This window comes from Oculina patagonica, chromosome 8 (genome assembly GCF_052425735.1).
Source record: "Oculina patagonica isolate OP01 chromosome 8, crgOcupat, whole genome shotgun sequence".
Taxonomy (NCBI): domain Eukaryota; kingdom Metazoa; phylum Cnidaria; class Anthozoa; order Scleractinia; family Oculinidae; genus Oculina; species Oculina patagonica.
Window position 1 is genome coordinate 15,846,361 of NC_135765.1, and position 20,805 is coordinate 15,867,165.

General features: G+C 37.7%; 3 protein-coding genes across 8 annotated transcripts in view; 1 reads left to right on the forward strand and 2 right to left on the reverse strand.

The window, feature by feature from the left end:
* Positions 1-3,105: 3,105 nt before the first annotated feature.
* LOC144663933 (TNF receptor-associated factor 3-like) lies at positions 3,106-9,447 on the reverse strand. Of its 2 annotated transcripts, XR_013572701.1 has the most exons (3): positions 9,196-9,447; positions 3,658-7,140; positions 3,106-3,627 (listed from the first exon to the last, which is right to left on the reverse strand). XR_013572701.1 is itself a non-coding variant. In XM_078525027.1 (2 exons), the coding sequence occupies exons 1-2, from the start codon at positions 9,309-9,311 to the stop codon at positions 5,586-5,588; spliced, it is 1,671 nt and encodes a 556-aa protein (XP_078381153.1). In that variant the 5' UTR covers positions 9,312-9,447; the 3' UTR covers positions 3,106-5,585. The 2 variants fall into 2 exon arrangements, 1 of the variants encoding a protein (XP_078381153.1); XM_078525027.1 differs by having other exon boundaries at positions 3,106-7,140.
* A 1,081-nt stretch (positions 9,448-10,528) lies between these two features.
* On the reverse strand, positions 10,529-13,626 carry LOC144663951 (three prime repair exonuclease 2-like). Its single transcript, XM_078525053.1, has one exon. The coding sequence runs from the start codon at positions 13,615-13,617 to the stop codon at positions 12,754-12,756; it is 864 nt and encodes a 287-aa protein (XP_078381179.1). The 5' UTR covers positions 13,618-13,626; the 3' UTR covers positions 10,529-12,753.
* A 127-nt stretch (positions 13,627-13,753) lies between these two features.
* LOC144663914 (uncharacterized) overlaps positions 13,754-20,805 on the forward strand; it is a 57,705-nt gene continuing 50,653 nt past the window's right edge. For 4 of the 5 annotated variants that reach the window (XM_078524997.1, XM_078524996.1, XM_078524999.1 and 1 more), the window contains exons 1-5: positions 13,754-14,023; positions 15,450-15,539; positions 17,268-17,352; positions 18,141-18,250; positions 18,686-18,808. In XM_078524997.1, the coding sequence (XP_078381123.1) occupies positions 14,012-14,023; positions 15,450-15,539; positions 17,268-17,352; positions 18,141-18,250; positions 18,686-18,808 (420 nt within the window). In that variant the 5' untranslated portion in view covers positions 13,754-14,011. The remainder of the gene's footprint in view (positions 14,024-15,449; positions 15,540-17,267; positions 17,353-18,140; positions 18,251-18,685; positions 18,809-20,805) is intronic. The other variant, XM_078525001.1, reaches the window with a different exon arrangement.

Below are 20,805 nucleotides of genomic sequence, written 5' to 3' on the forward strand. Positions count from 1 at the left end.
GGAAACGTTTTAACAAAACAAAACGCGCAATCCACTGGATGGTGATATGTCCAGTGGATAATATCATTCATCCTTTTTCGAACTTCATTAACTGAATTCATCAAATTAAAACAAAGAAAATCATAACCGTGAAGGGAGTTTGGATATCCATTAGCATATATATTAACGATTTTAATTCTCCGTTTTCTCCGTAGTTTTTGTTTCGATTGAGAAAATATATCAAACACTCGAGACCAGTGTTTTATTGGGATAAATCCATCCCTATCCACTATACGTTTAAACACCTCGAATTTCATCAAGAATACTCCGCTGCGCGTCTTATTTTCAACTCTCTTCCCGGTGTTTGGATATCCCGACGAAACACTGTCTGCTAGTGTTTGATATTAGATATCGATTGATTGAATGACCGGGGCCAAACTAAGCAATTTAATTTCCAATGCAATTGAGGCCATCTTTCGAAATAAAGTAGAACATGTTTGATCTTCAGTGTTGCAGTGGTGATTAAATGCTATCTTCTTCCTACCTTTTAATAGCAAACTCACAGAAGGCAGATTATGGGAATTCAGTAATTGATCACCTTATTGACTTAGATACAAATTCTCCCAAGGTGAGCTCTAGAAACGCCATGGAAACTGTGAGGGGAATTTGGGTTATCATCTTGGTACCAAAAGGTTTGTCTCTAGAAGCCAGGAGAAGCCGAAATAACATTTTCAAGATGGAGGACATATTTTGGAACATCATATACATGTTGGGCTTGCGGTGTTTGATTTCATGTGTCCCTGAAATGCTAGCCTGCGTTGTAGCCGGACGTGACATCGGTATAGTCTCTACCGGCGGTTTAGACTGTCTGCGACGCAGGCTACTGACATGTACGGGTCCGCACGGATTTACGGTCTAGGCGTGGTCAGTCGAGATGGCTACAACCCCAGTCCCCCTCCTTTTTTCGTGGCGTTTCAGTTCTAGACATAGAAAACGTCTGTATAAGACGTTATAAGGCAGGAAAAAGTAATGGAAGTTCATTTTAAGGTTGCTTCAGATTTTAATAACGTATGTTATTGATATGACTTCGTTATGAAATAAATAAAGGCACAGTTATAGTTAAAGCGCACATTGGCCTGGCTTCATTCTATCTTTCTCGACACATTATGACCCCCATCACCGTCAGTCTTCTTAGACAGTGAAACTTGTTCTCTAGTCAGTCAAAAACTTTGGACATTTTTTTTTTCTTCATGGGTGAAGTATTCTAACAATTTTCTGCTAGCGTGCAGGCCAAGGCAGGCCGTTTTCCGGAGTTCCTTTCATACTGTCCAACGCGCGCAATTTTTATATGCGTGGCTGAATGGAAACGAGCTCGCGGTCCCCACGCGCGTCTGAGAACGTGCACAGTTCCCTGTAGTTTGGGGTCAAGCATGATATTTCCTGTAAAACTGATGAATTGGATTATTTATCTAAAGCATTTCCGGTTATTGGCAGGGGAATACCTCTTCAGCCTTTCGATGGGGGCGAATTAAATGACACTGCCTCGGAGGAAGCCTGCGAAATTAACTTCACATGCAAAAAAGAACTCTGTCTTTTCAAAATGTTTGTTGGAAATTGTTAGTAGTTATCCACGTACGTGGCGGAAATCTTTGTGCGAAACCCAGTCTGTTATAACTGTTTCTTCGTTTCTCCCCTTGCCTGGAGGGGCGCAATTTGAGTGCAACGTCACAAGAAAGTACCGACAGTTTATTTTAGGCTAAAATTATCTCAGTTTGTAAATGGATCCTAGAGTATTTAACCGCGAATTAGTCTTGATATCATACTTGAGGGGATTGCTAGAACACGCTATTTTAAGTAACAATACACAAGGTGGTCTTCAGAAGAAAGTCTTATTTATTAACGGTGGAGTGACACTAGATGCCTTGGTACGAGGTTTTGGGACTGGGCAGACAAGATTGTAATTGAAACAGACTCCAAATAAAAAACAATTTTATTGTGGATGACCATATTTAACTTTTAAAACGCAATGTTAGGTTTTACCCAAATCAAATATGCTTAGTTTGATTAGTTCTTGTATGTCAAATTCCAGTTTTAAGACATCACGTACCTGGCTTCATGTAAAACAACAAACGTGTCTAGGCATTAAGTTTTCAAGCAGTTTGATGATGTTTTCTCCGGATGTTTATTCTGATAATCTACTATGAACGTGACTCAATCTTGAGGATTTGCGTGCATTTATCAACATTGACCATTTACCAACCATGACGCACTAGTGAACAGAAGGACTTGGCTCCATGGCAACCACCAACCAATCACGACACGCAGAGGAACATCTTCAACCAGGAGCCCATTGCTCCTGCTTCAACTTCTTTTTCGTTTTTGTTTTTAGTTTGTTTGAAAAACATTTATTGAACAAATCACAGCTTAAATGAACAGAAACACAGCTTATGTTAAGGTGATTCCACTGAAATAGAAGGAGTATTAAAAATTTTCTGAAACTTGGTCCAGGTTACAATTATGTTATGAGGATTAAAAACATGAAATAAAAAATGGGGGTCACCGCGCTAGTTTTTGTGTAAAATGGATGGCATTATAGTAAATATACGACCCGCGAGGTATATATTAGGAACCCTAGTAATCCAAATGGGGATTGCTATTGTTTCGAGAAAAATCATTTTTGCATTAAAAAATTAGTCTAGTTCAACAAAATAGACTTGGATCTTATATTAAAAACTATTCTTATTGTACAGGAGTTAAGATAATGAAGAAATTAAAGATTTTGCTCTGTGCGCACGTTAACGGCACTACCTAAAAACGTGCTTTTAACGGCACTAAAATTAAAATATCTCAATGTAGAATTTTAAACTTTTCTTTAAATTGCAATATATTGTAGACAACCGTATGACATTTAAATTATTGCATTAAAAAAAGGGGGTCACCGTGCTCGTTTAAGAGAAAATGACCATTTATTTCCCTACCGAGCTTAGCCTAAAGGGAATCTCGTAGTGTTCTGTGCGCGCGCGCGCTCGTGCGCGCGCTAAATGACGCGAAAACTTCTGCGCAGCTAGAATGCGCAATGCAATACCGTGGAATCACCTTAAATTGAGTTACTAGTTACTGCCAAAATCGTAAAGAATAAGGAAAATTTTATTTCCATTTCGCACAAAGTTTAAGTAAGGGCTTTCTATCCGGGAACGTTCTTTTACATGATTTAATAGCCAGATAAATTGTAATACAAGTTTGTTTTTCTACTTATATGGTGACTAACATAAAAAATTCTTAACTTACTCACTATTTGGTTAAAAGTACATTCATAGGAAATGTCAAGGAAATGGCTAGCTTACATTTTATTCAAAAGATGATTTGTGATTTGCACGTACTCTTTTCAATAGATATATAGTTTACTTGAAAGCAAGGCTGGCTTCGAAATAGTATTGTTCTTGTTCTCTTGAAGCAGAGTAGATGAAATACTTGGCGATTATTAGGCAGAGGTTTAAACCAAGTTGTTGGCTAAAGCTGTTTGTGAAGCCGTAGATTATGGTTACTTTTGTCGTTCAAGTTACTAAAGTCGTCGTTTTTAACATTCCAATAGTGAGAAAAACTTGCGACTGAGGAGGTTTGCACATCCGGGCAAGAAACAAAAAAGATCTAAAGTTTGTTTTTGATCACAAAGATGACATTTGTCTTCTTGAATGATCTTCTGATCTCTGAAAAGAGTTGCATTGGTTGGCAAGATATGATGAATGTATAATTTCGAATTGGAATAAAGCGAGCCTAATACCCTTGGTCACATCTACGGAATTCTATAGATAGTTTCTATAGTTTTCTTTTCAAAGTACTTCTTCAATGCTTTCATCACATAGTACAATTTATATTTATTGACATTTGTAACGAAGTCACGCGGGAGTCTGTAGAAAAGCGGCGCTAAAGAACCTATTAAATTGGACATGTCAACTGTAACAAAACTATTTTATTGACGTCTAATATCGTTAAAGTCTTCCATAAAATAGATATTTAACACTCTTATTCTCAGAAAAATAATCTAAACCATAAAATAAAAATATATCTTTTTTATGCTATTACTTTTGTATGATGTTTTGATTTGAAAAAAGCATCTTGTCGTAAAATAGCTTTGGCCTCCAATTCAAGCATACAAGCTAAACGATAGGAAAAGATGTTTTGGCTAATTATATTTAAGCCCTTATCAGCTGAAACGTTTTGAATTTGGCTTCCCCTATAGCTACAAAACTCGTATTTTGCATTCTGCAAAAAAAGTCGTAAAAATTATCAACGTCAGGAGTTAGACGTAGTGAGGATTTAAAATGCGTTTACTTGTCAGGGCCGAAACTAGCAAGGGGCAAGACGAGGCACTTGCCTCGTCTAGATTTAAACCCAAAATAAAACCAAACAACGTTCAGGTGGGAAAATAATTCCCAATCGTACCTGATTGATCTTTTTGAAGAAATACCTCACAAAAAAATGCTAAAAATAGTGTCTCAGAGCTTCTAGATTTAAAATTTTTCTTTCTAGACCCCGTTAACTGCTCGTGCCTTCGACTCTCACATTTTTTGCCTTGTCTATGTCAAAAGTGTGGCTACGACCCGGCTTGTTTGCTAAAGTTTCTTTTGGTGGGAAAAAAATGTTTCAGTCCTCGCTACTGCTAGGCACTGCTTCTTGATGCCGTTCATATATTCTTTTGTTCCCGCATTAGTGAACGGTGACATTACAGTCAATATTTCTACACCTGTATCTCACACTTGTTTAATAACAACATTAGAATCCCGGCCCCACTCAAAAAAAATAACAATAATCGTCCTTTGCCCGCACTATAACTGTATTGAAATATATTTGACAAGTTCTTTAAAAAGAACTTATTATTAAGCTGAAGGATGGCAGACAATTTCCATCTAAAAAATTGGCAACACTGAAATATTGTCATCGCAACTTAAAAATAAATAAAAGTTAATTGCCTAAGTAATAAATAGATATAAAGCTTTATTATTATTTCTTTTTCACGTTGTCTTGCTTTTTCTGTCATTTTTTAAATGTAACTGGCTTTCTTCGTTACATCTATCACGTGATACATCAGAGACCCCCGAATACATTTGTTCGCACACAATAGAGTTGTTTGATTCCTTGGCAAAGGCATTCACACCACATTTTTCAATCGGCAACCAATCACACAGCCGCACACGAACTTTGTCAGAAACTTTGACTTTGGAATTCTTGATTTCAAAGCAGTTATCCACACGAATATCGATCATATCTTTGATTCCATCAAACCTATGTTGATTCAATAGCAACCATCCGCCAATTTGGTACAAAGCTCACTTTCAGTCTTCCCGTCATGCTTTTCACGACGACAAATTGTCACATTTCTTTTCCCTTTACTCCTTGCGATCCTTTATCCTGACTGATTTCTTGATTTTATGAACTTGTTAAGCTTCTATGAGCTAGGAGATTGCTGCTACCTAGCAGAAGACTGGGCAAATGATGCAGAGATTACAAAGCTTGGCACTTGGCACTTCAGCCGTCATCAATGATCAGGATTCTCCGGTTTTTTTTTTTCGTTGTGAGGCTTTCCCTCCTCAATTCCAGCGTATATTTTAAATCATCGGCAACCCAGTTCCGTCCACGATTATCTTAATAAACATATTGTCATCGCGAACATACCCTCTTGATCTTAACAGGCTATGCGAACAGAACAGCGGGCAGCCCGAGGCGACGTTCATCTCCGAGCGCGGTCGTTGGAAACTCGAGCTGTTCGGATCCGGTCGGAAGGTCTCGGTTACATGAGAGACTCGTTCTTGGTCCAGCAGCTTCATGGTAATTTTCTGCTGAAATGGCCACGATAACAAACCGTCATATTCCCCTCGCATTAACACTATAAACAGAGATATGTATTTTCCTTTTCCCATTGGTCCATCGCCATTGAGATACGCACGTGCGCAGAGCTTATAGCCGTAGCGCGCTGTATAAAACGGAGGGCTGTATATAGAGATTGTCTTTCCTTCGACGGACTCGCGAAATCTGCGCTGAAAGTTGTCGATCTTCCATAGAAATGTTCCGTCATGAGAAGTCGTCTCCAATATCTGAAGCTTAAGATCCTGATCAGCGAGTTGAATTTCGTGCAAAGTTAACGAGTGTTCCACGCGGTCGAACCGATGATCGCTTCCAGCGAGACTCGGCATGGATGCCCGCTCGTAGTCCCGGGAGCGCGCACGCGATCCCTCAGCGGTGGCGCCGAGCCTTGTGACTTCGTCTGCAAGTACCGCTAACCTTTCATCCTGGAAATTCAAACGCTGTTTCACTTCCTCACTGGTCGATTTACTTTCTTTGGAGTTAACCATTGTCTCGACGCTTTTCTTAAGCTCGTCCAAGCTTTTACGCTGAATGTCCAAGTTCTCTTCGACTCTTGCAAGCTTTACTTGATGCGTGGAGAGTGTCTGCTTATTTAACGCCAGGGCTTCATTTTGCAGTTCTAGCCGCGCTTCGTAAGTTTGGTTCAATTCTTGAGCAGCGCCCAGCTTCAGCTGTAAGTTTTTCATTTGCTCTAACACGTTCTCAATGAATTTACCCGAGAGTGTTAAATGCTCCGTGGTATGAGTACGAAGATGTTCCTCTAACGACTCTCTACAACCTTGAAAGTTACAACCCATGGAACTAAAACTACACTGTGCAGGAGCACGGGGACATGATTTCGAGTGCTCTTGTAGGCCTTCCCTGGGAATGTCACTCTTATCACAACCATGAGGACATTTCACAGGGAACTTCCCACACTCCTCCAAATGTTTCCTCATTTTAACCCCAGGGAATCCACCCTGGCAGTAAGGACACTCCACGACTTTGTACAGACAATCATTTTCGACATGTTTCGCTAGTTGGTATCTTAACACAACCACGTCGCAGCCAAGATGGTTATAAAGGCATTTGACTTCAGAAAAAGAGCATTCTGCCTCATGTGCTTGTAGCTGGGCTAGTTTTCCACACCATGGACAACCAAGTGATTTCTTTGGACAATAACATTCCAATGCAAGGATCTCTTTTTGAGCGCACTTGTCCCTGAAAATTAAATGCCTTACTAGAGGTTCGTTATCATCAGGGCATTTGGGATTGGTTGGTTCTTTCTTAAAAATCTCCTCCAAACATAACCAACAAAATCTGCAATATGAAAGATATGTTAGTACTAAATTACTTTAATTAGTATTATTTTTATTCATATCGTATTTTTATTCAAGCTAATTAAAACTAAGACAAAAGCAGAAAAGGAAACTAAATAAAAACTGAAGGCGTCTCAAACTCTTAATATTTCACCAAGTTCGAACAAAGAAAAATAATAATCGTATTAAACGGTGGTTTGGTTATCTGTCTTAACTTATCTTTTAGTTTCAGTTTCAATTTCGATTGTCGAGATCAAACACATGAGATATCACATTTCCAGACATCTCGAGTTTCGTCAAAAAATACTCCGCTCCTCGTTTTATTCTCAGTCCAGCATTGTATATTATACAAATGCAGTGTCGGGTATAGGGGCGACTCGGGCACTTCGCTTCGGCCCCTCCCCTTTTGGAACCTCTTTAAGCTGCTTTTGCTTCTTGGTCGATTGAATAAGTTAGCACTCCGTTAATTCGGCGTTTTGTACGTCCATTGTGAACTTGTAAGCCTCTCCATTTGCCGTAAACTGAATGTCATCCGGAAACCTAGCTTAACGTTTACGCCCAGATTCCGCGAGGCTAATGACGTTAAAAGTCTTAAAAGCAAAGCTTGACCGGAACATTTTTGCTATCATGCGTAAACCCCCAATACAATTCGTAACCGAACTTAGTTAGAAGAGCTCTTACTAGAAGCAATTTTATAAGAAAATTTATACACCAGCAAGACTTTTATTTGCTCTTGTACTCGGCAAAGTATTTGAATGTGGAAACTTATCAAAGAAAACTTGTCGAACGAATTCTATGACATTTCAAGAAACTCCGCAGTATTCTGGCTTCCAAGAAAAACTTGTCAAATAACAAAAAATACTTGGTAAGGAAACTTGTCGTTCGCTCACACAATCAAACAAGGAAAATTGATCGAGTAGTCTAACTGGTTAGCGTTGCGCACTTCCGCACCGGAAGTAGTTTAACTGACGTTTTTCCCTCGCTTCTCGTCTGAAGACCGCTGCGTTCGCAGAAAAAAACGGCCATTTTTGCAAGCTAGTATAGAAGCAGCAGTCAGCGCTGGAACTGACGTCACTTCTATGTATAACTTTAAATATGGGGAACCGGAAAAGGTCGAAAAGATTAGTAATCTCTAGACATCACGCCACCGCATCCGACGTAACTTAACAATGATGGCATCGGGATACGTTTATGACTCATTGTTAAAACTTGAGAAAATTCCATAATTCAATATTCAGCTGACATATTTTGATCTAGTTGGTTGAGTTCAACAAAGCTGGTGACGATGTAACGACAAATGTTGATCAACTATTGTAAATGCAATATGTTATTTGGCTTTGAGTTTTGTGCACAAAATTGTCTGAAATTTGAGCTACAGTACTTGAGTAACGCGATTTTGCAATACATGTTCGCCAGTTCGTTGCTCGGGCAAGATTTTTAGAGGTTCAATTGCTTTCTGATGGTTTTTTTTAGATCTTCACTCAAAAACGTACAAGGTTTTCCGCAAAGTTCCGAATTGTTTCCATACTTAATTTGCATATTTCCCGTTGCGTGCATTGTGGACCCGAATTGATCAAAATAGTATGTAGTATGTATTTCTCAGTTTCTCACTCGTTTTGCCAACCTGCAATAGATCTAAACGTCGTCTTTACATGTATCGTCGACCAAAAATTTGATGTTTTTATTCCATGATATTATTGAGCTCTGTTGAGGAACACGACAACACAAGTATTGAACCAAATCGTTTGAAAGCATAATAGAATGCAAATTTCTTTTAATCCAACGCAGCAGAAGTTCAACAAAGGTTTACGTTGTACCTTTGGTCTGTTGCACTTTAAGCAGTTAAAAAAATCAATTCTTTACAGCATCTGTTCAGCAGCGAAGGATCGTTGTATGGGGTAATACCCTTATTACGACCTATTACTTCATAACTTGTGAGACGACTGACGGAAAGCAGTTTCTACGAGTCGAACAACTAAACAGTGTAAAATGGGTAGAAAAACCCTTACTCAATACAGATAGGTTGCTTCGTTTAGTACTTCCGTCATATACTCACCTATGGCCACAAGATGACTGAGCAGGATCCTTCAAGACATGATGACAAACTATACATTTGTAACGTTCTTCGAGTTCTTCAGCGACAAATTCAATAACGGAATGATTTGAAGTCATATTCCTTGAGCAACCTTACGGCGTAAAACTTCATCCACTCCCACTGATGGTAGGCGAAAGCGAAAGTGCTGGGAATGCAAACGAGTTCCTTTAAAAAAAAATGTGCTGCGTAGCATAAAGCGCTTTCAGCGAAACAGGGGAATCCCCGACTCCGAATAACGACTTACCACTGGCGGATTGACGACATTTCACATGATGAGCAAATGATATGAGTCACTGACTCGTTCCCAGTCCCCATGGCACTGGTCGTGAGAAACAAAGCTCTGGGCACACATGATTTGATTGGCTGGATTTTAACAAATAAAAGGCAAGTTTTAAATTGCGTCTATTTGAAACTCCGTTTGGCAACAAAGGTATTTTTTTAACGGTTGATTTGATTGGCTAGATTTCAAACTAAGGCTGCCCAAGATAGAAAGATAGATACTTTATTAGCGTGAAATAAGCTTAGCTTTACGGCTAGTTTACAGTTATTTCACGAAATTAAAAACTAAAATCTAAATTAATTAAAATATAAACAATATAAAAATGCTAGCTACTATAGATAATATAATTAAAATGATTAAAAATATAAAAAATTAAAACACCCTTAATTGATTAACATCGCTATAAAAAGTCCTAAGAAATAAAACTTACAATTTAAAACGTTAAATTTCGAATGTTGCGTATAAAATCTTTGGTGCCAGCTAGGCAGCGTACGTTCTTGGGAAGTGTGTTCAAGATGCTCGGAATTTACCAAAATTGGTCCCAAAATGTGCTTGAAATTTCTGAAAAAGTTGCTCCAAAAAATCCAAAACATTGCTTTTTAGAAAATTTCCCCCGAACAAATGAATGTCTCCATAGATATTGAATGCTTGTTGATATAGAATGTAACAAAAATTAAACTGATGGGTCATTTTACTTAATTCCTAACAAATATATTCCAGAAATGGCCTGAAATCCCATTTCTGAGCATCTAATTTTTAAAATTCCCTGGGGGAGCATGCCCCGAGCCCCCCCCCCTATAGGAAAGCAATGGAAACACAATTGTACCCTTGGCTTCACATCTTCATCCCTTACTAACTTTACAGTGATCAGGTATGTTACCCACAGTGAATATTTAGAAGAGTCTCCACTTGGAAAAGGAGACTGTTAGCAGGGAATCGGAATGCGCAACCAGCCTGTGAGTGAAAAAAACAACAGAAACTGGTAAAACGTTATTTTGAAAGCTGGATAAAGAATGAAAAATGAATCATGAATATTGAATAAAATTTATAAATGAATCATAAATCATCGTGGTAAAATAAGACAGGAATCTTGAATATCCAAAGTCCAATGATTCTGCTTCCTGTGACCCCCGATTTTTTAATACTGAATAAGCTTGAAAGTTGAAACATCTTCAGAACTTCCTCAGAAATATTCGGCAGACTTTGTTAAATCTTCGAAAAAGTTTAAAAAATGCTCAGATTTATGGCCTAATTCAAACAACACTAGGACAACCTTCCGAAATCTTCGGTCTAGAAATTGCTCAGAATAAAAGAGAATTCCTCCAAAGGAAAAAAGTTACTTAAAATAAAAAAAAAGTTGCCCAAAATAAAGTTGGCAAGCATCTTTCATACAGCTTTATATCAACTCCCTAGCCTACCTAGCCAATCAATCATGTGTCCCCAGAGCCATGCATTTCCCATTCAAACCTCACTGTCTGAGACTGGGACATGTATCTCTCAGATCTCTGGGGACAAGAATGGAGTCAGCCACACCTTTTCGTTATAATATCACTCAGAGTGTCAACAAAGGAGGTTGCTTTGAAACTGCTGAAGGTAATTTAACAAACTTCCAGTAATATAACTTGTATGATTTCACTTTCCCACCAAAAACCAAAATTGTTGTCTATTATGTTGCAAAGTTTATGCTCCATTGGACTTAATACACAAAACTGAAAAGTAGTACCCAGGTAATGGTCCTTTCAGACCTACAGCTGTCACTGACCTGGCTGGTGTAAACAAACTTCTCAAATTTTTCTCTTTGTGCCTCTTTACATGACCCTGCATTTGGGTACTACCCTGAACAACATTCAATCATTCAAATTCTGTAAGAAGAACTGTCTTAAATTGATCACCGAATCTTTACAACTCTCCAACTCATGGTGCGTCTTATAACCGAGTGTTTCGGAGAATTTTCAGTTTAGAAACTAAGCATGACAAAGTTGCCAAGTTTGGGGTGCGTCTTATAACCGAGTTCGCCTTATAACCGAATAAATACGGTAGCTTGAGTAAATGCCTTTACGTCATCAGTATAGAATTTCTGGCCATGAATCGCAGACGTCTCTCTCACACGTAGTAGCAGGAGCGATGAGAGGCAGCTGTATTCGCAGGCTAAGCCTGGTCTGTCAACCCCAAGGGTAACCTGGTGAAATATCATTAAATTATCCTGCAAAATTGTGTGGAATTTTGTCTCACACTTTGCTGATGAGCCGTAGGCTGAGTCCGCTAAAATTAGACAATATTCCACAAGATTGAGCAAGATACTGGTAATTATTTAATATTCAACAAATTCTTAATGAAAACTATTTTACTACCGAAAATACACAGGATCGCAGGATATGCTTTGAAGGGATGATGGATATCAAGGAGTTTCTGACCAAAGATAAGCACCGTGACAATTTGTTGAATAATAATAAGGTTATGGTAACCAGTCAAACATTCCCTTAGACAAAATGCCCCCTTTACAACATTAAAGAAATACTTAATTCATGGACGAAAACTTCTCTCAAGAAAAAATGGCTGTATATAATTCCTCATTCTTCTGGGGTGGATCCAGGATTTCAAACAAGGGGGTTCGAACAAATGGGCTGCCGAAGGCGTACCTTTCTAGGGGGGTCCAGGGGCATGCTCCCCCAGTAAATTTTGAAATTGAAGTCCTCAGAAATGCGATTTCCAGCATTTTGAGGGATGATTGTGGACGGTTTAACACCTTAACAAACCATCATTTTTTAAAGCAATTTTGTTAAACAAGGACTACGTTTTAGACTTTACAATACGTGATCAACTGACTCTCAGAAAATGAAACTAAAATCACTAATGGCCACTTAAGGCGCTAGGAGAGTGAATAACGAACCCGTTACTTTACCAAGTAGACAAATTAAAACGGAAGCGCTTATATAAAACGAATTTTGACTGGCATTTTGTTTCGTTCATTTATGTTTTTTCGTCAAAAACCGCATGCGTTAAATTGTTTTTTCTTTCAGTTTAGGGGGTTCGACCGAACCACCCGAACCACCCCTGGATCCGCCCCAGTTCTTAAAACGTGCTGCCCCAAAGATTTTAGTATTCAAGTAAGCTTATAAATCCCAGGGGCCATTTCTTCGGGGCATTTTGACCTACATTGATAAAAGGGGTGTTTTGTTCTGAGCTGTTTCCATGTAGACATCTTTCAGTGTTCTTGGTTTGAGTAAATGCCTCTCTCTTCATAAAAGACCTTCCTTTTCTAACTGTGAAAAATACTCATCTTGTACTTGGTTTGCGTCCTTTTCGTCTAAAGACACCCTCGGTTTCTTGGAGGGATGCTTTGTACTGTCTTTGTTCTGGCAACACAGTTGATAAGCTCCATTTTCCAAATACTCCAGAATATCTGGTTTGTGTATAACAAGTCGTAACAAGGCTAATACATCTCCTTCAGCACTATGAGCGTTCTCAATTTCCCCTCCAACGAAGTTGTTGTACAAATTTTTCAACGCGCAAGAGAACCTTTTTCGTTTTCCATTTGCTTTCTCTTCTGTAATCTCTTCATTATTCGACTCGTTCTTAGCTTCTTTGTGTTGTTTTCTAAACGCTTTAATTGAATCAGAGGCATAGACGTTTTCAGGCAGCGTTATTTCGACAGCTTGTAGATGAGAAAGAAGTATGTTGAAGTCAAAATGATCGCCATTATGAGCTACTAAGCATGTTGGTTGCTTTTGCCTCGTGATGAATGATCTCACAATATTTCCCAGCTCATTGTCGAATTCTTTCTTGTTCTCAAGATCTTCGTTCGATAAACAAGTCACCATAGAAGCATATGATTCAATCTCCTTTTTAGGTCGAACGCAAGTGGTAAATTTGTCCAGCAAACGAGGGATACTTTTCGTTTTCGAGCTTTCGATGAGGTGAATTCGTTCCACAGCTATCATGCTGAGCTCAGTGATTTCTACAGGTTTTTGTAATCCAGTGGTTTCCAGATCAAGGAAAATAAATGTAGAAAACTTTGAATCGCCAATCATCGTCCTCTTTACTAATTTAGATGGAAGGATCCGCACAAAATGAGGTGAAATTTTTCTAACAACAACAAACATCACATTTCTTTCAGATCCAAAGAAAAATTTCCCGCCAGTTCGGATCCAGTGCACTCACGATCGCAACACTATAACGAGGCTAGACACGTATACATGCGCACTTCCATGAAACGCATACGGTTTGGCGGATATCCGCTGAGTCAGCTGAGTGCCACGGCTCAGTTTTGACGTGGAGTTCGTTTCGTTCCAATGCAAAACACCGGGAAGAAAGCGAACAAAACAACTGCGTAATTTCCCGCAGTAGAAGAGAAAAAACTTGTGGATCCCTGGCGCTGACATTAGAGTACAATTTTTATGGAAACAAGAAGAAAACGCGCTGTTAATGATGGCCATGTCTACCTGGGATCGCCGAAGTTTGTAGGATTCTTCTGCCGGGAAACGCAAAATCAATGATATGGCTGCAATCGTAAGTCCATAGCTAAGTTTATTAACCTAATATTTTTTATTCTGCGGTTTTTCAATTGAAATTCCTGCTGAGAATTTCTTTAACTGTAGGTTTTTTTAAAATTAATTGCGCTATTTAGTGGGCTTTAGCAGGAAGCTAGCGTTCTCGAATAATCTCAAGGCTCTGACAAGGAAAATGACGTTATGTAAAGTTCATTGATCGCATTGAAGAGTGGTCGCGTGTAAAAGCTTGTATACGCTTGACTTCTTTTCTTTCAAACACAGATTTTAATCCTCTCAAACCCCTGTAGGTGTATCTATATGGTATAAAACCTTGTTTATCCGTTCTTACTTTTACTAATCGGTAAACATCCAATTTGTTATTGCTGCGATTTATCTCGCACCAGAGATTGTGGGATAAAGTGTCGCTTGTTACCGTTGTTAAAGAATGCAAGAGCTTGTAATTACCTCGCCGTAAAAAAATATTTGGTTTTGCGTATTTTTCAGTGTGGTTTCCCACAAATTTTTTACATCACCTTCGACAGTATACTTGTGAAGTCAATTTTTCCCACGTGAATTTTATCTGATCTTGTGTAACGGTATGCAGACAAAGACCATTCACCATATTAAAATTAAAGTAGGCTTGGATTTCACCGTAAGTATCGTGTTATCTATGTAGGGTGAGAAAGAGAGAATTGAAGATTGTTTTGTATTAGTATTTGTTCATGGACGAATATCTGTCAGGTTGCCATTTTGTTTTCACTGATAAATGGGTAATATGTTGTGTTTCCAATCCCAGTTTAATTTTATACAAAAAAGAATTTGCATTCTTTTGATAAATGTACTAAACATTTGGAAGGGGAAAAGAATAGATGCTAATTCTCAATCCTGTTTGCTTGAGAATTGTGCTACAAACAGTTTGCTCATATTCCGCTGGGCTAAATTTCAAGGAATTGTTGAACAATATTTAGCTCAGCAAAATATTTCAGCAATATTGTGCTATTAGGAATGTTTGGAGCACTGAAATTCTTTTAGAAGAATTTCGAAAATTGAATGCAAAGATTGATGTTCCATTTAAATCATTCCTCAATGTTGGTTTTAATGCAGCTTCTAACAATATTAATGTTAGCCTTTACAGCATGCAAATGACAAAATTAGATGTGAAGCATTTCACACATATATCCAGTCATCCTTTACATATGCTGCAAACTATGTGTCTGAGTGGTTGAAATTAACACATAATCCATTTATATTCCCTGTATCCAGGCTAGCCTGCAAGTAAGCTTTCTTTATGTATCAACAATTCATATGCTAGATACCAACTCTTAACAGAAGAGCACAACACAATATCATTATTAACCTTAATCATAATGTATCATGTCAGGTGTGATACAGTAACTTGTATTATGGCTCTAGTAACCATAATTTTTCTATAATTCTTGTGACAGAATGACACCGACCCTCTTGGTGTGACAAATGCTATGAAAAAGGAAGCCTCATCAAGCACAACCCCCATGAAATCACAAGGAAAATCACAGGTAATACCTTGTATAACTGACAATATTTTTTGTGATCAAATTATAAAAACTAATTTATAAAATCAAAGGCTCTTCGAGCAACCTCATGATAATTCGATGAATGAAGTGCCGACCTCCGCATTTTTTCTAAATAAGTGTCCAATAAAGTAAAGCAATCTCACTTTGCTGTATTTTTCCACGTGAGTTGCGTCATTGATGGCTCGTGCTCTCAGAGGTCGTAGCGCTATTCAGTTTTCACAACCAAAATATTTACCGGTTAGTGTATTACCTTTGATCCTTTTAAGCATTAAGTAAATTTGTCTTGTGAATATGTTTACTTTTCTGTCAGCACGTATAGCGTTATTTTTGAGCAGCGGAAAAAATTTGAGAGAAAAGCACTTCGTGTATCTGCTCGACTCAAAAAGATGAAAAACGGATGACGTGACACGAGGTGACGTGACGCGAAACAAAAACGTGCCGTGGATGTTGTGTTGACTAAAACACGTCACAAGGCGAGCGTAATAATTTTTTATAACAGTTTAAGCATAACTATATGTAGTTCATAGGCGCTATCAGTAATGTCACAATCTCACTTAATTTGCCTTCGAATGTTTTCTTGCGTGAATGGGTCATTGATAGTTTTTTTCTTCAATGAGGGTTCAATAATGTAACACAATCTCGCTTTATTTCCCTGTAAATGTTTTATTTTTCCATGGGAATTGCATCATTGATGGTTTCGTGCTCTCAGGCTTCGTAGCGCGAATTCTATTTTTTCACAAAAATATTTAGGTGTAACCTTTGATCCTTTTTAGCATTAAGTAAATTTGTTTTGTGAATATGTTTACTCTTCTGCCAGCACGTATAGCGTTATTTTAAGCAGCGAATAAAATTTGAGAGAAAGATGCGGGTTTCTGTACGACTCAAAAAGATGAAGAACGGATGACGTGACACGAAGATGATGTGACGCGAAACAAAAACGTGCATGAATGTTGTGTTTACTAAAACGCGTCTTTGAATGTTTTCTTACGTGAATGGGTCATTGATAGCCTATGCTCTGAGGCTTCGTTGAGCGAATTCTATTCTCTTTTATCACCAGAGGATAAGTGTAAGTGATCCTCTTTCGATTTGTTTTGTGAAATTCAATTTAGTTCCCTAGAAGAGGGAGACCCTGGAACGAGGTTGAAGAAGAAGTAATTTGTTTCTGATTGACATGTGCTGAATGCGTTTAAAGGACCTTTCTGTCAGCACGTTTCTCATTTAATGATAAATTAATTGCGGTTTGATATCAGAATTGAGTGACTGAGTGAGTGTTCGAGTGAGAAAATGCGGCCCATAACATAACCTCATTACCATTCGGTAATTATGAAAACATAACTAATTCCTGTAAGGTAATGTAAGGTCTGCATATGAGCCTGGTGGCCCATCACGCCGAAGCTTGTCCTGGTTTCCGTAACATGAAGTGACTAGCAATATTTCTACTCTCCTCTGGATAGGATGCTATTCCTTTGCAGGATTACCCCCCAGCATTCAGTGAGCATTAAATTCGTTGCTACACATTTATACACCAGGGTCAAGAGAGGCACTATGTGAGTGAAGTGTCTTTCCCAAGAACACAATGCAGTGCTCCAGCCAGGACTCTAACCCGAACCGCTCGATCTGCAGTCCAGTGCACTAATTATAAGGCTTGATCCACACTTCCCATTACTTATCAGCATAATTCTTGACTTTGGTGTGATATTCTTTTTACAGCTGGAGTCACTTCCAAAAGAAGACCTCATTAAATATGTCAAGAAGCAGGTTGCTCTTTTAAAGCAGACCAAAGCAAAAAATGAAGGTACATTTGAATAAAGAAGTGTTCCAGGAATTCTTTGTTCATTGGCCGTCTTACAATGTAGCTAATAAAAAGAATCTGTATTCTTCTTTGTCAGAGGTTTGACCCAAAAAATTCTTTTCTATTGGTGTAGCTCTTTTTCAGATTTGGTTACACTTAGTTTTACAGTGAGTTTTTGCAAACAAGCAACAATTCTAGTCTGAATGTCAGCTGTCTTCTCGACCTCACCTCTGGAGGAGGGACCAGGCAAGAAGGATGTCTGAATTCCCAACGCACACCACTCCTCTAGGGGTAAGGTCGAGAAGATGGCTGACACAGTTTCAGACTAGCAACAGTCCATCCAAGGCACAAAATGGTATTTGTTGAGTACAAGGTCACCAGTTGGGCTTAATCTTATGTGTCTCTTGAGAAGAAAGAGAACTGAATAGACAAAAAGAAAGTTTGTCATCCAAGCTTCATTGATTTGAGATGTGTTATTATTTAACGATAACATAATTAATATGAAGCCAGGTATTCAGTGATGCACTGCCAAGTCAACTAGCTGTCCCTCGTAGTCTACTAGTCTAATAATATTGTTTTAGTAGATGTTCTAAAGGATTCCCTATAATTTTATTTTTCAATCAGATTTGTGTGTTTCAAGTAGAAAAATGGCTGATTGTCTTAATAAAGGATAATATATACAATACTGACAATAGTTTTTAGTTGGACAGCTGGAAGGTTTTTTCATATTAACTCTCACTTTAGTACTGAAAAGTATTCAAGCACATTTATTGTTGGATATTCTTATGTAGAATTGTCCTCGCAACTAGAAGAGGAAAAGAATGAAGTTGAAAGACTGGAAAATGAAAAGAGAGAATGGTTATCAAGAGGGGTGCATGCAGAGTTTGAGAAAAAAGACAAGGTATATTTATTTAATATAAATAACATATGTGTGTGTATTTGTAAGTTGTTACCGTAAGAAACCTTTATGCAGCATTGTGCAAAACAAAGCTATTCTCTGGGTACGAAATGCAGCAGCTACAAGCACAAAATTTGCATACCATGAGAATATCAATGAAACCTATTGCATTTTATTGATCAATGATAGTGGTTATTCTGTTAGTTAATGGCTGTAGTACACAGACAGATGGGTAAAAATTAAACACACGGTAAACATAAATAATTTATTACTGGTTGAGGACACTTTTGCATAACATTTGTATCTTAAATTTGTTTAATCTTGCCATCTTTTAAAATTCTGTTTAAATGATAAACCATAAACCAAGAGAAATCTTAAAACATAGATATACTGTAAATACCATATAAATGTCATCGTTGCCACCCTTCTGTTAATCAGATTTTGAAGAAAAATAGAGAGTTAAAAATGGCTGCTGAACTTGGGAGGAAGATGCTTGAGGAAAATGATGATTTACGAGGAATGTACAATGAACTGGAGCACGAACATGAAAAAACAGTTAAAGTAAGGGACTGCTACAATCTTGATTATTAAATGATTAAATAATTAATTTAAAAAAATATAGTTTTTTATGTGAATTTTTTATGTCAAATATAATAGGCACCTTTCATTATTATATTAATGAAATTCAAAATGTACAGTATACCTTATAAACTTGAAATTTTAAATGATTACAAGTTCTGCCAATTGGTTTCAATTGTTGTTAATTAAAATGGTAATAATAATAATAATAATAATAATAATAATAATAATAATAATAATAATAATAATAATAATAATAATGTGTATGACACAAATTAACATTTAAATATGATCAAATGTGCCTCACAAATAAAAATGAAGTAATACTAAGAATATATTAAGTGATTTAAAATCTAGCTATTTTCAATAATGTACATATGACTAAAAAAGAGATTAAAAAGCTTTAAAATGATATTAGGAATGATCCTACTCATACGCTTTCCTAAATAAAGATGTCTTCAGTTTTAACTTAAAATGCTCACTTTAATCTTGCTAAAACATATCAAAATAATGATAAAAAATGAACTAGGACTTCTATGCTTTATGAACTGTATCCTTCCAATTTATTATGTTTCCCTGGTGATGCAACTAACAATATTGACTGTCAGTCAAGTGTATAAATGTATAAATTTTCTTAATGAAGTACTGTCATTAATTATTTTGAGATTATGGCTATAATAAACCAATTCTTAAAACACCCATAAATGAAGTATAATTGCCAACGAGACAGCCGAGCCAAGAGGCGAGGCTGTCGAGGCGGCAGAATCATAGAGCCGTGTGTGTATGAGTGTATAGGCAGAAAAAATCTTAAGTTCTGCGTAAGGGACTTTTTTTTGACCATATTTGGGTGTAAGTAAACCCCATATTTGGGTTGTATTGTTCTTCCCAACTGGTTCCCAGTCTCTCACTCCTTGCTAGAGAGCAAATGACCAAAATGGCGTCCACGCGGCTCGCTGTTAAAATTTTCAATGTGGTCAGTCATCCCTTTACCGATAAATACACCTTTAGGGAATTATAAATCGAAAGAGAATACCCTACAGAATATTCGACCGCCGAAAAAATGAACATCAAGGTCTTCAAAGCGATGAAATAATCTTTCGACTTTGGAGTCCTTTAATTCTCGCTAGAGAAACTAACCAGAACACAAGATAACCACCAAACATTTCTTTGGGAAAGGAAGTTTATTTCCAGAACAAGAAACAAATGCAGGAAAAAACTACACCGGAAATGAAACTTCAGCCCACATAGGGTGGGAGGGAAGGGTAGAAAATTATCCGTGTAATCAAACTATCAGTAAACTTATGCGAATCAACCGGTTAACAATTCCAACTGAGGTACGCCCTTTTGTAACGTACAATATATACAATGTCCATTAATAAGTAATAATTAATAAAATCATGTGATATACACGCCTCGCTCAAATTAATTATTTTAAGCTGGGCTAAAAATATAACAATTCTCGCTAGAGAAACTAACCAGAACACAAGATAACCACCAAACATTTCTTTGGGAAAGGAAGTTTATTTCCAGAACAAGAAACAAATGCAGGAAAAAACTACACCGGAAATGAAACTTCAGCCACCAACGAGGAACCCCAAATAAAAGAAGATGGTTGTCTTGTGAATCAAACTAGAGAAAACCTAGGTATTGTGCAAAAGACGAAGCTTCATCTGCTCAGCGACTTGAACCTTAGCTGGCAACGAAATTTCTAAATAGGTCTTGTAAGCATCAGACGCCCAGTCGCCAAAAATCTGAATGAGTTCGCCTGGAACTCCACAGTGAAACGCAAATGTGGCCGCCCCCCTACGAAAACTGTGTCCCCGATACAATTTCGGAAAAGAAACACCTGCAAGGGTCAACTTAGCCCTCAAAAAGGAAATAAATTCGCCCTTGTGCAGAGAGACAAAATGACCCCTACGTGAAGAATAAGTAAACGCGGGTGCCGAGCGAGTAGCAGGGAAAAAACTAATCATGCGCGA